We start from the raw sequence: 15,826 nt of genomic DNA, 5'->3' as shown, positions 1-15,826 counted from the left end.
AGTAGCTTGGCAGCGCACACACTTCCGTTAGCCATTGACATAGTTTCCTTTTCAGCAAATTTTTGTTGAATTTTTGGATTTTTCGCATATGGATTGTATTTTTTATTGCGCTTTTGGCCACGAAATCGCTTATCGGCGGCTGGTCTAGGGCAAAGCTTCAGGTCTCTGAGCATTTCACGAGCTCTGCAGTGCAATGGTCAGGTGTCAGGTGTCTGGTGTCTGGTACGGCATCTGGTCACGTAGACCTCGAGACGCGCCATCTCCTTCTCTGGGATGCACGGATGGGGGCGTGTCAGGTCTGGGTACTCTCGTACGCTATGTGCAGACGAATATCAGAATATCAATTAAAAACAGGTCGAAACATCGAGCGGTAAAGCGACTCGAATGGCAGATACTGTGGATGTAAAGGATCCGATCAGCTGAATGCATGCCCAACGGACCATAGAATGTGTACTTGAAAAGAAAGCATTATCTGGAACGAATTGAGAAACGATCATGCCCGAGGCTACGGCGTATCTCGGTGCAGCCTCTCCGGCGGCCAGGTCTTGAACTTGCCTGAACCGCTCCATCTGCTCCGTCCAGTCCATTAAAATGTGTGAATTGTGGGCTCGTGTTGATATTTTTTTTTTATAAATTCGGAGCTCAGCGTCTTGGACCTTTACATTAATTAGCCATAAATTTTGTGTCTTGAGGTAAAATAAAATCTTTTTAGTCTGTACGTTTTTCGGGGCCTCAATTAGAACATTATCGAAGTACGTCCAAAGTTGGACAGGGACAGTGACAGGGACAGGGACAGGGACAGGGACTGATCGTTTAGCATGCCTTCGATATCGGAAACTGTTCGGAAAAAAGACATTCAATATAATTTGCGTTGATTAGACCGCGGAGAGTCGATTGGCCAGTTCCGGCTTCCGATGTGTTCGCGTGTTAGCATGAAAACTGTTGACCAAGGTTGTGGTCGGTCCGTTGGTCGGTCCGTTGGTCGGGGCCTGTCAAAAAAGATGATTTATAACGCATTGATTGGGCTTGTTGTTAAGTCTTTCGATGTCTGTTTCAGTTTCTTTCGGTTTTCCCTTCGTCTTGCTCCGTTTGGGGCGTTCCTCTGTGACAAGTTCAAAGTTGGTTCCCCATCGAACTGTGAAAATGATTGTTTCGCCGTCTTCTCAGCGCCCATAAATTAAAGCCAGTTTTTCTGTATTTTTGTATATGGCCTGACGTGACGTGAAGGCGCGCCCAAATGGTAGGCTATCATTTATTTTTGCCTCCGTATCGCTGGAGATGGGAGCGTGACTCAGATCGTGTGTGGGTTTTTCGATACATCAGTAGTGTTTTCTTTTTCCCTGATAAAGAACTCGTGAGGAAGATCCAGGGAGACGATCAACGGGAACGGAATATCTTGGTTTGGTTCCTCATTTCTGCATCAATGTTACCACTAGATACATATGCTTGATACTGATTAAAGGAATCCGTAAACAGAGAGTCGTTGAATGCAATGGAATCGGGAATACCAAACCCTCAAGTTCCCATATGTTTTCCACCTTCTGACAGCCCTCTTCCTTTCATGGTATTCATGTTCTTGCGGCTCTGAATAGTAAAGGAGAAAGGCGATTGAGATACTATTTAACTGTGAAAGATATAGAACTATATGTTAATGGTTTCATCTACTATATATTTCGACTATATCTGAGCATCGATATAATTTTAGATCTTGCTTTCACTTTTTTTCCGCTTAAATTTTGCATGAAATCCCATTGCTGCTGCTTCTTTTTGAAGCTTCCTCTCGAGGTCTTTGACGTAGGTTTCTGTGGCCTACAAAGATGCAATGGGTGATGTATAAGTCCTGTTCTGGTCCTGCTCAGAGTCTGCCATGGCTTGCTTTTTGGTCTGTTCTGGTATGACGAAGAGTTTGAATGAGTTCCCCCTTCCCTTCGCAAAGGGTCTGTTTGTGTATTTTATAGAAAATCTGTCTATAAAAAAGCCCACTAATGGCAATATAGGGTCCTCTAAGATAAAAACAATAACAGATATATTAACAGACTCTCAACCCGAAAAAAAATGGAATTTTTTGGACTACCTTTCAAAGCAAAGAAGACGAAGGGGAACTAAAATTCTTCAAATAATGTGCTCAAAATTATTTAAAATAAATTGATCTAAATTCAGAATTCTTTGTACAGCTTGTACCTGTAGCCGATAGTATATCGACTAAGCATCCGATGGCGTTCTTTTTGCCACCACTAATTCACCACCGCTTTTTCGTTGCCTGCTTTTGGGCTGTCTGCGAAATGCCGTGCCTGCGTCCCTCTCGCACCGTAGAGTGGGCATTCCATTCTCATCCATTCATTTGCTAATTAATTCGTTGCCATAATGTTTATGTTTATGTTTATGTTTATGCAAATGTAATTTATTAAATAGAATGTGTGTCGTTTAAATAATGCGCATGCGTGTATGGGAATTTTTTGTATAAATAGTCGTAGAATATTAACTTAATCAAAACATAACTTAACGACGAGCTACACAAATAATAATCGAAATCAAAATAATATTATTACAAGGAACAAAAACAAACAAAAAATATATGTAAAACAATAATTAACTAAAGCTAGGAATACACATTAATGGAGGCTATAATCTATGACTCGATTTCATCATGCTTCTTTCTGCTGTCTTCTTGCAATGGAAAAGGGTCGGTGGTCGGGGGTCGGGGGTCGAGGAGTGTAGAATGGAAATAGTTTGTAGAAGAATCTGTGGAGAGCAGCTGGAAATGAGATTCGATTTGGTTTCTTGGAGCTTTAGATTTTGTAGAACTTGCAATTGATCCCATTATTGGGATTTATTGTGTGGCTAAAACAATTCTTCTAGATTTCTTTGGAGACTGTTGCTGTGATCCGCAGCAATCCCAGAAAAAAACACCTCTAATGAATGGCAACATGGATGCTCGTTTGGCGAGAAACAGGGAGAACTCTCTCTCTCCCGATTGTTTAAAGCTAATGGACCCCTGAGCACTGATCTGGCGCTGACTCTGACTCTGATCGACCTAACTCTCTGAATAGGTGATGTTGCTGCTGTCGTAGAGGCTGCTGCTGTCGACGATGTTGCTGCCTTCAATGATGTTGCTGCTGATGTTGCTGCTGCTGCTGCTGCTGCTGATGTTGATACCTTGAATGCTGCTGGCTGCCGCATCCGTGTCGCCTGCTGCAGGACGACTCTTTGTGGAGGAGGTGGAGGCCTGTCGCTTCACCTTGTACTCGGGATTGGTGAGCCAATCCTCCTTGATGAGATCGGCACCCTTCTCGGCAATCATGATGACAGGTGCATTCGTGTTGCCGCTGCTGATGGTGGGCATGATGCTGGCATCGATCACGCGCAGGCCGCGCACACCGTAGACTCGGAGGCGGGGATCCACGACGGCCTCGGGATCCCAGGCGGGGCCCATTTTGGCCGTCCCGCACGGATGGTAGATGGTCATCGAAATGGTCCTCACATGGCACTCCAGATAGGCGTCCGAGAGGAACTTGTGCTGCTTGCAGTTGGGCAGCGGCTTGCGCCACAGCCGCGATCCGAACTGCTTGAAGACCTGCGCCTCGGCCACGCGCAGGGCGATCTTGGCGCCCTCGACGAGGGTCTTGGCGTCGAGGGGGTCGTCAAAGTAGTTGGCATCGATCAGGGGGTAGTGAAAGGGGTTGGCCGTCCGCAGCCTCACCGAGCCCCTCGATCGGGGGCGCAGCAGCAGCGGCATAATCGTCCAGCTGTCCTTGTTGGCTATGGGATGGTAGACCTCCTTGTAGACGGACTCCTTCAGGCCCAGCACCTTCTTCACCCGCGCCCCGTTGTCCGAGTTGATCGACGCCGGCGCCATGTGGAACTGTATGTCCGGCCAGTCGACGGTGCGATTGGAGTACGGCGTGTGGACAAAGGCCAGCCCCTCGACTCCGCCGAGGGTCGTCATGGGTCCGCGTTCGCGCAGCACATACTGGAAGGTGACAGCCGTGGGATTGAAGCGATCCTGGATGATGGCCACCGGCTTGTCCACCAGAAACGTGAGTCCGCCCATGCCCACATGGTCCTGCATGTTCTCGCCCACGGGCAGGTCCTGCAGCACTCGGATGCCGTGCTTCTCGAGCTGCTTCCGCGGCCCCAGGCCGGACAGCATCATCAGCTGCGGGGTGTTGATGGCCCCCGCCGAGAGGATCACCTCCCGACGGGCCGCAATGCGATAGACCTTTCCGTGCTTGACGAACTCGACGGCCTGGGCCCGCATGGTGCCCGGCTCGATGATCACCCTCGTCACATGGGAGTTCATCGACAGATGGAAGTTCTTGCGCTGCCGGATCGGTCGCAGAAAGGCCTTGGCGGTGGAGCAGCGGGAGCCCCGTCGGATGGTGCCCTGGGCGATCATGAAGCCCGACTGTTGGGCCCCATTGATGTCGCGATTCTGGTAGCCCAGCTGCGTGCCAGCCTCCACGAAGGCCGCCACCAGGGGCGAGTGCCAGGGCGACTCCTGGACAGTCAGCAGGCCGCCCCTGCCATGGTAGGCGTTGTTGGCCAGATAGGGATTGCGGTTGTCCTCGGACTTCTTGAAGTAGCGCAGCACCTGGTCGTAGTCCCAGCCGGTGTTCCCCAGCGAGGCCCAGTGGTCGTAGTCGTTGCGATTGCCCCGCACATACAGCATATAGTTGAGGACGGAGCTGCCGCCGAGGACCCTGCCTCTGGGCCAGTTGCAGCGGTTGTTCTGCATCCCCAGACAGGCCTTGTTCGAGGGCTCCGTCTTGTAGGCCCAGTCCAGTTTGCTCAGCTGCAGGTAGGCGGCCAGCGAGGGCACGTCCGAGATCTCGTTCTCATCCGGCCCGGCCTCGATCAGCAGCACCTTCCACTTGCGCACCTCGCTCAGCCGATTGGCCACCACAGCCCCCGCCGAGCCACTGCCCACCACTATGAAGTCGTACTCCGGATACAGGTTGAGCTGGTCCAGTGGCCGCGACTCGGGGTCGACTGCATCGTAGCGATAGTAGGTGATGGCGGCCAGCATCAGCGGTATTAGCCAGAGGCCCGTCGTCACCACGCCGAAGGTCGACTTGATCACAGTCGTTATGAAGAGTAGATTGAGTACCATAATGATTGGGTTTCGGATTGGGATTGGATATGGTTACGTATTCGGGATTGTCTCAAGGGTCAAGGGTTTGTCTTCTTCTCTTTCTCTATAGATGTATTCTCTGTCTCTGTCTCTCGCTTCGCTCTGCGTTTCTAGCGTTTCTTTCTTTTGTGCATGGCGCGGCTCTGTTCTGCCTTGCTCTTCTCTATGATCCGCCAAGCTGCGTCCTTTACTCTGCTGCTTGTGCCTTGTGCTGCCTTGCGGCTTTGCTTCCCTCCGGTTTTGTCCCTTGGGATCTTTTCTTTTTCCAATAGTGCTCCTCGTTGGCCAGCTGAAAGAATACATAGATAGAGAAACATTAGAGTTGGGTTTGATTTTAGTTGATTGGAATATCCCTTGAATTTAGACGTTCTATCTTCTTGTTCGGCTAACTCCCATATCTAAGATCTTCTCTTTGCTGTCCGTTACTTCCGGACATCTCCAGGGTGTGGGCAGAGCAAGAGGCTCTGGTATATAGGGAATCTGTACCATATATATCTCTCCAAACCATTAGAGCAATCCCTACTGAATGACCTACCGGCAAAGCCTCTTATATGGGGTCGAGTCTCGCAGTGGAAGCTCTAAGACCAGAGAACATTAAGGACGGGGTGAGGAGCCACAAATCATAAACAGAGAGGGACAAACCTTAATGGATTTGTATATCTAATAATATATATAATTCCATATAATTCTACTCTTCTATAATCAAGACCTTTTTTGGATTTTAGCGCACTTTCCCATCAATAAATTTGCTTTAGTCTGTCGTATGTTTTTCTCATTATTTTTATCCCATAAAATTACCCATTTTCTGTACGATTTTGGCTTTTAATATAAGCGTTATGGGGCGATTTCGTAAGCGAAAAAATGTCGAGTGAGAGGCTTAACAGAGGTGCACTTTCCCAAACCAAGGTGTGAGCTGCGATTGCCACGGTCTAAAGGAGCTTCTGGCCTGGTTCTGGGTGCAACGCGGTACAACCATTAGTTTCGATTGCTTAAATATGATGTAAATTGCATGGCCGAGTGCAGTTGCGGCAGACAGTTGCATCAGCAGACATCAAAGTGTTGCACTAGTCCCAATAAACCAAAGCGATGTGCCACCCTCCTCCTCCCTTGCCCTGCCACTGTAATGATTGTGCGTGTGTGAGTCTCAGACTGGACGACCTTGACGATATTCCGGCTTATGTGGAGAGGGTTTTCTTTTATGGCTTACATTTGAATGTAAGTCACGTATGTGGGGAAGCATCCACAATGCCCAGATATCTGCCATTTGTTTGTCTCTCAAATTCGTCGGCCGTTTTCATATTACAATATTACAATATTTTGTTGCTTTTATTGTTGCTGTACGATCCAACAACAACAACAACAACAAAAAAGTGATGTAACCGAAACCAAAACCAAATCGTTGCTGGATTTCGGGGGTATTCGTAATTGGCGTGCTCGATTGGGTAAAAGAAATACGAAATTTGGTTGTTGTCTTCGGCTCTTTCTGGCTTTCGGTAAGTATTTGTATTGCGAGTATATTGTATCTTGTATCTCGTAGATGGATAGATACACATTTGAGTGGGTCTCTCCGATCAGCCGGCTCAGGCATTTGCTATTTTTGGGCTTTGTTTTGCTTTCGGGCTGAGGGAGCTGTTGACACATGGCTGCCGCCATGCCCCGCCGTGGTTACCCGACGTTGCCGCCGTTGTTATCGAGCGGGTGTTGAAATATCTAACGGCACTTAACGCTTGTCTATCCAGTTTACAAATCGGAGGGGTACGTATGGTGTATATGGCGCCGGGCGAGATCTCGTTGGGCTGCGAATGCTGGAATGCGGCATGTTACGGGGGAAAACGCTTTCGCGAGTGGGTGAGAAATGTGCCATGTACTCGTCTGTACTGTACTCTGTAATGAGTGTGGGATATCATATGCACTTCCCTCCCTCCATTTCCACTAGGAAATGGTTGAACCCACAAAAGTTCTCTTAATATTCATCTATCTCTTTGGGACTTGTGGTAAAAAAAATCACGAGCACGTTTGCACTCGCTTATGGGAAATTATGTACAAAGAATTAACGTCGCTTGCATTATCCAGGAATGAGTGGAATGGAATGCCTCAAGACCGCTTGGAATGGCGAACAAGGGAAGGCGAGTGTCGAGAAAGCGGAGGGGGAATGAAGGCGCCTGAGAAAGAGAGAGAGACCAGGAAATAGGAAAGACGGACAGAGCAGATGAGCAGAGATAAACGAGTGCAGAAGACAGACTAAAGCGAAAGAAGCGTTGACGGAGGCAAAAAGTGGAAGATGCGGTTAAAATGCGGTGATTGAGTCGGAAGGAGAGTCACAAAGGTGATTCATGAGACCCACTCCGACAAACAATGCTTGAATATCGGGGCGGGAGCTTAAGGCCCAGATTTCAACCATCCGAAAGGGACTGGAACGAAAAGGCTCTAATTTAGGTCCTCTTGAAAACAGAGATTACTCATGGGGCTGCGATAGCTATATGTTCAAAAAACTAGCATCATAACCAGGAATTAGTGTTAAGAAATGTAATCATCTTAGAGGGGAAGCTAATAAAGTTATTCTTCGCACTTCCATAGCCCGAATCAGCACTTTTAGATAAGAGGAATGCTTAATAATTAGAGGGGAAGCTAATAAAGTGGTTCTTCGCTCTTCCATAACCCGAATCAGCACTTTCGGATGAGCGGAATATTCAATAATTTGCCCTAATAACTTTCTGTAGTTCCTGTAGTTTTTTTCGAAGACTCGTTTGGCTCTGATGTGCTGAAATGTGCGACAAATATGTCGCGATATATTTTTCGATTTCTTGGCATTTCTCAGTAGTCTGTACTACTTTCCGGAAACTATAAAAGGGAAACTTTTCCTTTCGGAAGACTGTTTTCTAACCAGGATGGCAGATTTTTAAATGGTTTATTTAAGAGTATCGCCAGTTTAAAGCTGTTTTTGTTCTGTTTTCGCTCTGAGGAGCCCTTTGGGCTTTCAATCGTGTCTTTCTGCTGGAGTTTCGCAACCCTTCGCGTGTCTGACATAATCAGTTTCAATGTCGATTTCTTATCACTTCAATTAGCCAGCGAAACCCGCTCCACTGTGGCGCTGTCCAAGTGAAAGGCCGCCACCCGAGACTGGGGCAACCGCTTCCACTACAGGTGGCTCTCAAAACCTTTCCTGGCAGACTCCGACTCCGACTACGACTTCGGCCTCGGCCTCGACTCTGATCCAACCGCAGACACAGATGCAAGATGCAGAAGCACGAGCAGATACAGATACAGATACAGAGAGTGGAACCGTTTTGGGTTACCATTTCTTTTACAATTTCTCATTACTGGCTGTTTTTCATTTCTTGGGGGTTTGTTTTTTGTGCAAAAAAAAGCGACAACAACCACAGCTGAAACAAATTGTTGTACAAATGTCGAAAAAGCGCGCCACGAAATTGGGTCAGCAGCGACGGTAAACGAGTTTGGCCAAGACAAGAGGGCTGCTGTGATGCCACGGCTCCGGGACCAGGTAAACAAACCTGTTGGCCCGGCCCGGCTCGGCCCGGTCCGGAGTTGCCTCTTCCCTCATGGTCCCCCCCCCCCCCATTCCCCTAGCAGTATTGACATGCGTCATTATAGTGGGGGAAAAATAGTTTTGTGCCTCTACACTTTCAAAAGGCATTCCGATTTCGATGAGCCGACAGAATATCTGTGAGCAGCTCGAAGATTCAAAAACTAATCATCGAAAACTGGATTCGATGGTTCGGAAAGCATATGTAAAGCGTCGACTCACGACTGGCTGATGTTTTCTTTGGGCTCGAGTAGCATTTTGGCCAATTAGACTTCCTGTCCAGCAGTGAAGGCCACGACCAAGCCACTCACTCGCCCGACGAACTCCCGGCCAGCACCCACGCATTTGACGAACAAGCCACTTTGACAACGATGATTGAGACAATTAAAGTGATTTTCTTTGCGATTTTGTGCGTTAATTTGGTGTAAACAAACGCATGACAAGCGGGGACATGGACAGACAGCGTTGGTGGGGGGGGACAGGGGGGAGAGTGAAGGGTGCTCATGATGATGTAGTGTCAGTGTCAGCCGGTGTCAGTCACCTTGGTGGTGCGGTGCCAAAGCAATTTGCCCCCCCGACTGCTGTTCTTCAGATGGGGAGACTTGGGGAGATGTCATTGTGTCAATGACTCGATTTGGCCAAACAACAGCAGCAGCAACAGCAGCAGCCGCCTTGCCTGACTAACTGTATTCAAAAATGTTGCAATTAATTCGACGGCAGAGTAAAATGTTTAATTAGTTAGCGGAAAATTTCATTTAACTGCAACAACACCCCTGGAAATAGTGGCAGCCACCATTTGCGGCCCGTTGCCTGCCACTGCCACTGCGTGTCCAGTGTTAATAATGCCATGCACTGCCGATTAATACAACAAATCGAATGAAACTCTTTGGCCGGAGGAAAGCCTATGGAAAGTATGGCCATCGGCAAATTAGATTTCTTTCAAAAATTTCTTGATGCTAATGATCGATCGCAGACTCTCTTTTGAAGTTGAAATCCTACCAATGTGCAGTCTTCATCAACCACAGACTTCTTTTATTGGCTCAATGATGATTTAGATACGTATATCGACAGACATCGATTATCATGGTGTATCGATAGATCGCCATCGACTTTATTGAAATTGCTCAATTTCGCTTAAGCGTTCAATCAATGATTGAGTATAATTTTACTGGCATTTTGGTCGAAATTAATGGCCAAATCTTACGATCAAAGATGATGCTTATTTGCGGCTGCTGTTTTGGCCACGTTAATGCCCCCTCTTCGACGGTTATGCCACTGGGGCGCGGCTTCAAACTCTCCCACAACACCTCTTTCTTTCCCCCTGTCTCTCCCCTAATGCAAATGCTAATTTTTACGAGCATTGTTGTACATGAACATGAACAACAATTGTTGCCTGCTGCATGGGTGGATGTGGATGTTGCTGTTGCGGCTGTTGCGGCTGCTGCGGCTGCGGTTGTGGCTGATGTTCAGCAGCAGCGACGACAAATCTTTTTATTGTCTTGGAAAGAGGGGGGGCGAGGGCCCCCCTGGAAACAATGACAATGCACGGCTAACGTTGGGGAGTATTGCTGTTGTTGCTGCTGTTGCTGCAACATGTAGCCTACTTTTGGTTCCCTCTCTTGCCATGGCCATCGCACCATTTCTTTGTCTGCTTGCGCTTTACGAGCATGGTCGGTCGGTGGGTCCTCGGGGGGGTATACTGTTCCTCAAGCTCCTGTTGTCCATACTCCAGCTATAGGCACTACCTCCAGACCCTGAGCTAAGAGCTCGTTGCCGGGTAACCCCTTGTCGAGAGTCTGTTTGTGATTTGTTTTAGGGTCTCTACATATCTGAATGTACGAGTTTGTATGCCCATTTCTTGAATGCATCTCACAGTTCGTTGTTGTTGTGTTGTTGTTGTTGTTGAATGTATCTCACTGTTGTGGGCAGGCTGAATGACTCTTACGAGATGGTGCAGATTGTGGTATCCAGCCAAAAACTTGAGCACTGCACTGGAGTGAATCTCTTTCAACAACAACAACAACAACAATGGTTGCATCAACAACAAACAGTACTTGATCAGGTCTCTCCCCATCTCTTACTCCCTGGACAGCCCTTCGTTTCTCTGCTGGCACACTCGACCCTTCGTCTTTTTTTTCCTTATGGAACACTTGACCCTTTTGTTTTGGTCACTCGTCACTTTTGTTGTTGGTCTTTGGTTGGCTCTGCTTACTTGCAATTATCGGGCCACGGCGTTTGGCACTTGGTTTTCGGACACTTTCGGCTCACAAGCGGCGTAACAGGATCCTGGCCTGGCAAAAGGATGCAGCAATGCAGGAGGAGGAGGATTAGGACAAAAAAAAAAACGAAAAAAATATTCAACCGCTGGCTGCGTCTGCGCGGCTGCGTTGCACGTACTCGACTGAATGGAGCGTTTCGCTTGTCGCCGCCAAATTCGGCCAAAACGAAGTCGTCGATGAAGCAACAACACGAAAGCCAGCAAACCGCAAGACCAGCAAGCGGCAACAAAACCAACAACAAGGCAGCCCACAAGAGGAGCGAGCGCAGCAAACGGCAACCAGCCACAAGCCAGAGATACGACCAGCGGCGGCTCGACCCCGGCGATACCCTGTACTCTGTGGCTGAACTTTAATAGCCTCCTATCGTTCGAATATCATTTTATTTTATCATTAATTTTGATCCTTGGATAAGTCTGTAGATAACACCTCCTTGAGGAAGGAACCTTCTGAGGAGGAGTTTGAAAATATTAAGTGTTTTGCTTAACAAAATACTGTATTTTCTTGAAAGTTGTCATGACTTATAGGCTGCGAAAGGCCTGTAATGGAGTTTATTCAGGAATTATGTAGATTTTCGAAGTGTGGAAATAATTTAAAACTGCGGAAGGAAGCCTTTTCGGACAAGAAGGCTGACAAAAGACAGAAGTCCGTGAAGAATGTGGTCCAAAGGTCGTATGCAATCCACAGAAATATGTATCTTATGAATCCACTGGATCAACATCTTAAGGATGCCAGCGATTGAAAGCATACAAAAGATATGCCAAAAATATGTTAATTTTTGGTTTCTTTTCTAATTGGAGTAAAATGTAGAACAATAATGAAAGGCAGGTCGGATTCGGAACCATCCGTAATGATCCCATCTTTCATAGTCTCCAAAATACAAAGGAACTCTGCCTTTGATCCCGATCCTTTCGTGGGGTAGGGATCCTTCTGGCTGTTGCATGCCTTTACCCGAGCCTAGTAGCCCCTACTTCTATATGATCTATGATTAAGGGGTACAACAGAAAACAAAACAAAACACGACGAGCGAGAGCCAGCCAGCTGTTGCATATTATTGGCACATCGGGCGAGCAAGCGAGCCAGCGAGCGAGCGAGCGTGTCTGCAGTCGAACATGTTCGATGCGCTGATAACGGAATCGAAACGGGAGCTGAGCTCCAGCGAAGCTTTGCATGAAGTTGTGTCTCCCAGAAGGTCAAACTAGGTCGTGAGGGAAGAGGGGGAGGATGGAGAGGAAGAGTGAGTGAGAACAGAGCAGGAGAGAGCGAATGGAATCATAAGAAACTTCCTAGTGAGGATCAGATCTCATTGAGGGAAACACACTCTTTTCAAAATTAAATATAATCAATACAAATCAAATATCGGAAACCCTATTTAGTATATTTAATCAGGAAAATATAAGTATTTTAGCAAAAGTATGTAGAAAACCTAAACAGAAGGAATAAACTTTAGACAGAGTTAAATCAATAACAATATATGTACCTATGTATATTCAATGGATAAGAATCAATAGACTACAAATCAATCGTTGAATAGAGAAGGTCTCAAGCTAAGGATTTGCACAATGAAGCACCTTTGGAAAAAAATCTTTAAATATTTACAACATTAGAGTGTTCTTTGATTATTTCTTTCAATATCTTTGTTCTTATAAGCTTTTATTTATAAGATCAAAGATATTTCATAAAGAAATGATAAACCCTCCAAAGATTTTTTTCAATGGGAAAATATTCAAGAAAAAGAGAGGATGTCTGCAATCTTGAAACATAAATTATTCAGTAAAAAAAACCCAACCAAAAAAGTATGTTCCCAAACTACAAGGATAAAATATTCAAGGAATACTCGTGGGTACTGGCAAAAACAAAGGTTACCTGGACAAGAACATCTAGGAACAAGAACTAGTAAGGGTAATGGGGTCCGTCCGCTGTCCGTTAAAGACTGGAAGTTCTGCTGGCTGTGGCAGGCCGCATTCCGCGAATTCCAAGCTCCCTGGAAACAGTCGAAAGACAACCAGAGAATGGCCGAATGGAGTTATTAACCCATAAACATGCCTGAGAAAAGTATCTTTTTTTGCTCTCCCGCTTTCCCTCCCTCTCCCTCTCTCGTTTGGATTTTACCCCAGGCAACTGGCTGGGTTTTGTCAACGGGTATAATTTATGTAATCATGAGCCAAAAAAGGAAAAAAAAACCAAAACAAAAACAGCACAACAGCCACATGATTTAGGTAAGCTGTTGAAATATGTATTTCATAGCGGCTCTGCCTCCATCTCCGTCTCTACCTCCACCTCCGCCTCCCTCTCCATCTCTCTATCTCCCTCGCAATCGGCATAGCCATCGCTGTCTCTTTCTCAATCCACTTGGATTCGTTTCGTTTGGTCTCTGATATGGTACTTGTTGGGTTGTTGGGTGTTAAAGTGCAATTAGTGCTGATCAAACAGGAAAGAGAGCGATCTGCAAGGCTCGATAGTGGGCCAAAAAGGGAATGTGGATACCTTCCGGGCCAGTCCCGGACCCAAAACGCCCTCAAGACAAATGCAATTCCAAAGCGCCATAGAGTCACGTTTAATATTGTTGGAATCATCTCTATAAATCTCTTAAAGCACCTACACTCGGAGGCCACACTCATATTTAAATCAAAAATTCGGTCTTTAAATAAAAACATAAAGAAATTAAATAGAAATCACCTTGAATCACACATACAACGCGTGAATATCCTCTTAATTTAATATATGGAAATATATTTAATTTAAAATATAAACATAAATATTTCACTTAAAAAAAATATATATATATTTCGTTATAGTATGAATTATATCTGAATGAAATATTATTATATTTTCTTAAATTTAAATATTTTTAATTTAAAATATAAACAAAAATCTTTAACTTTAAATATCAAAATATATTTAATTTAATTATGAATTATATAAATATAAATGAAATACTTTTATATTAATGCTAAAATATTGAATAAGGGAAAACCCTTTTTTTTAATATAAAATTTCCATTTTTGGACCAAATTTATTTGACATTTACTTTAAAATCTTAGCTTTAATATAAAAATATCGGGGCCTTGTACGAATAACCATCGAATTTCAGATGTTTCTTATATTTTACTCAAGAAATCAGGAGCTGTGGGGCCTCCAGGGACCCCACCCTGTGATTCGAATAGATACAAATTAGGAAAATGTGTTTAAAACAGGCAAATTGGTTGCCCCGAAATCCCCTCTAAGCTCTCACGATCCTGACAGATAGGCCCCTGTTCCCGTGGAGCCCACTCGCTGTACAAATTTTCCCTAAGCGAATGGACATGTCCAATGGCGCGGCTTATATCGGGTGTGTGGTCTCATAATCCCTATAAGAAGGGACGAAGATCGGTTCCAGGCATACAGCCCCCGTCTCATAGAGTATCGAGACTTTCGCTTGGCTTTTCGTATATCGGGGAAGCAAGTGCAACGGGCTTGGGGGCGGGGGCAGGGTGGCTGATAGACAGTGCTCGAATAGGCAGTAAGGAAGCAGTGCAGCGGCACAAGTACTGCCATAATAGGTCGAATTAAAAGGGCAGCCAACTGGCAGTTCATTCCAGCTCGTTAGCCGCCACCGGCACCACCGTCGCCGCCACCTTTTGCCGCTGCCTTTGCCACTGCCTCTGCCACTGCCTCTGCCACTGCCTTTGCCTCTGCCGTTGCTGTTTTTCTATGGTCTACGTGAGGCGCGGCACCTGACACCTTGCCATCTATGACATAAGCAGCAGGCTTGAAGCTTTTTTTTGACAATGCTGGCAGTCGGGCCCCTCGCTCTCGTGCTGCCCCACGGTCCAGTTTGCAATTGAAATTATATGCCTTGAACGATTTGGGGTTTGGGGTTCGGCTTTGGTTTTCGGAGTGTTTTTGTGGTGTGGTGCGATGCAGTACGGGCTGCAATTGCAGCAGCATCGACTGCGGCTGAGGCTGAGTCTGAGGCACGGCGGCATAATTGTCCGAAATTACACAGAGAGATTATTCAATCCCTGTGCGATACGTGGATTTGGTGTTTTTCTGAGACTTTTCGTATGTGTTCGACATCACGTCGCTCTGTTTGCACTTCATTGGAGCCCACAGAAGGAAGGGGGGGTGGAGGAAGGGGCGAGTGCAAATTCCTCAAAACAACTCATGAAGGATTGAGCGGAGTGGAGTCTCAGCCCAAGCACTCAATCAATCATGGGCCAGGGCTCGAAACCACATATTTGTCTATTTAATCTGCATATTTAGCCTTTTTTATGCGACTTCCTACCGTATATTATTTTAGTATATCATTCATTAGTTTTTTAATGGATTAGCCGTCCCCACACACCCATCCATTATACCACCCTCGTCTCGGCGGGCTGTCCCAAAAGCCCCACAGCGACTTGGTCTCATCGAACTGAACTCTTGGCGGTTTAATGACCCAAATTGGTCTCATCGTTTCACTGACCACAGGCACAGATACGTATGGGAGTACCCCCGCTTCCCATATCCCCCCCCTTCCACATCCCTTGGCAGTGTGTCATCATCGCACATCTGCGGGCACCACTGATGATCATTATCATTATCGTTTGAGATCATTTCGGGTACCCGATTTTCGTTGTCTTTGGCATAACACTTTCCATTTGTATGCGCCGCACCGCCCCCTTATCCCTCCAGCCATCGACGGCTATGACTTGGCGTTTCGTTAAAACCAAATCAAATATTTGGTTAAGCTTTGTTTGATATTTCTCTGGGCATCTCTCCCGGCCCTCGGCTCCCTTCTGCGGGCTGTGGGCCGCGGACTACCGCGGTCTGAAGGGCCTTATATAAGAAACAAATCAAAGCGCTTTGGGTGGTTTATGGTACGGCATTTTGTTTGCTTTCTGTCTGTTATTA

The 15,826-nt window shown here is 46.3% G+C and overlaps 2 protein-coding genes across 6 annotated transcripts in view; one reads left to right on the top strand and one right to left on the bottom strand.

The window, feature by feature from the left end:
- Window positions 1-15,826, top strand: part of Flo2 (flotillin-2) — a 101,640-nt gene that overhangs the window by 25,307 nt on the left and 60,507 nt on the right. The gene's annotated exons all lie outside the window — the stretch shown is intronic.
- On the bottom strand, window positions 2,249-11,154 carry LOC4816099 (glucose dehydrogenase [FAD, quinone]). Its single transcript, XM_001355478.4, has 2 exons — window positions 10,888-11,154; window positions 2,249-5,420 (listed from the first exon to the last, which is right to left on the bottom strand). The coding sequence occupies exon 2, from the start codon at window positions 5,108-5,110 to the stop codon at window positions 3,035-3,037; it is 2,076 nt and encodes a 691-aa protein (XP_001355514.4). The 5' UTR covers window positions 5,111-5,420; window positions 10,888-11,154; the 3' UTR covers window positions 2,249-3,034.

Source organism: Drosophila pseudoobscura, chromosome X, assembly GCF_009870125.1.
Source record: "Drosophila pseudoobscura strain MV-25-SWS-2005 chromosome X, UCI_Dpse_MV25, whole genome shotgun sequence".
Lineage (NCBI taxonomy): Eukaryota > Metazoa > Arthropoda > Insecta > Diptera > Drosophilidae > Drosophila > Drosophila pseudoobscura.
This window is presented reverse-complemented; position numbering and strand designations above follow the sequence as displayed.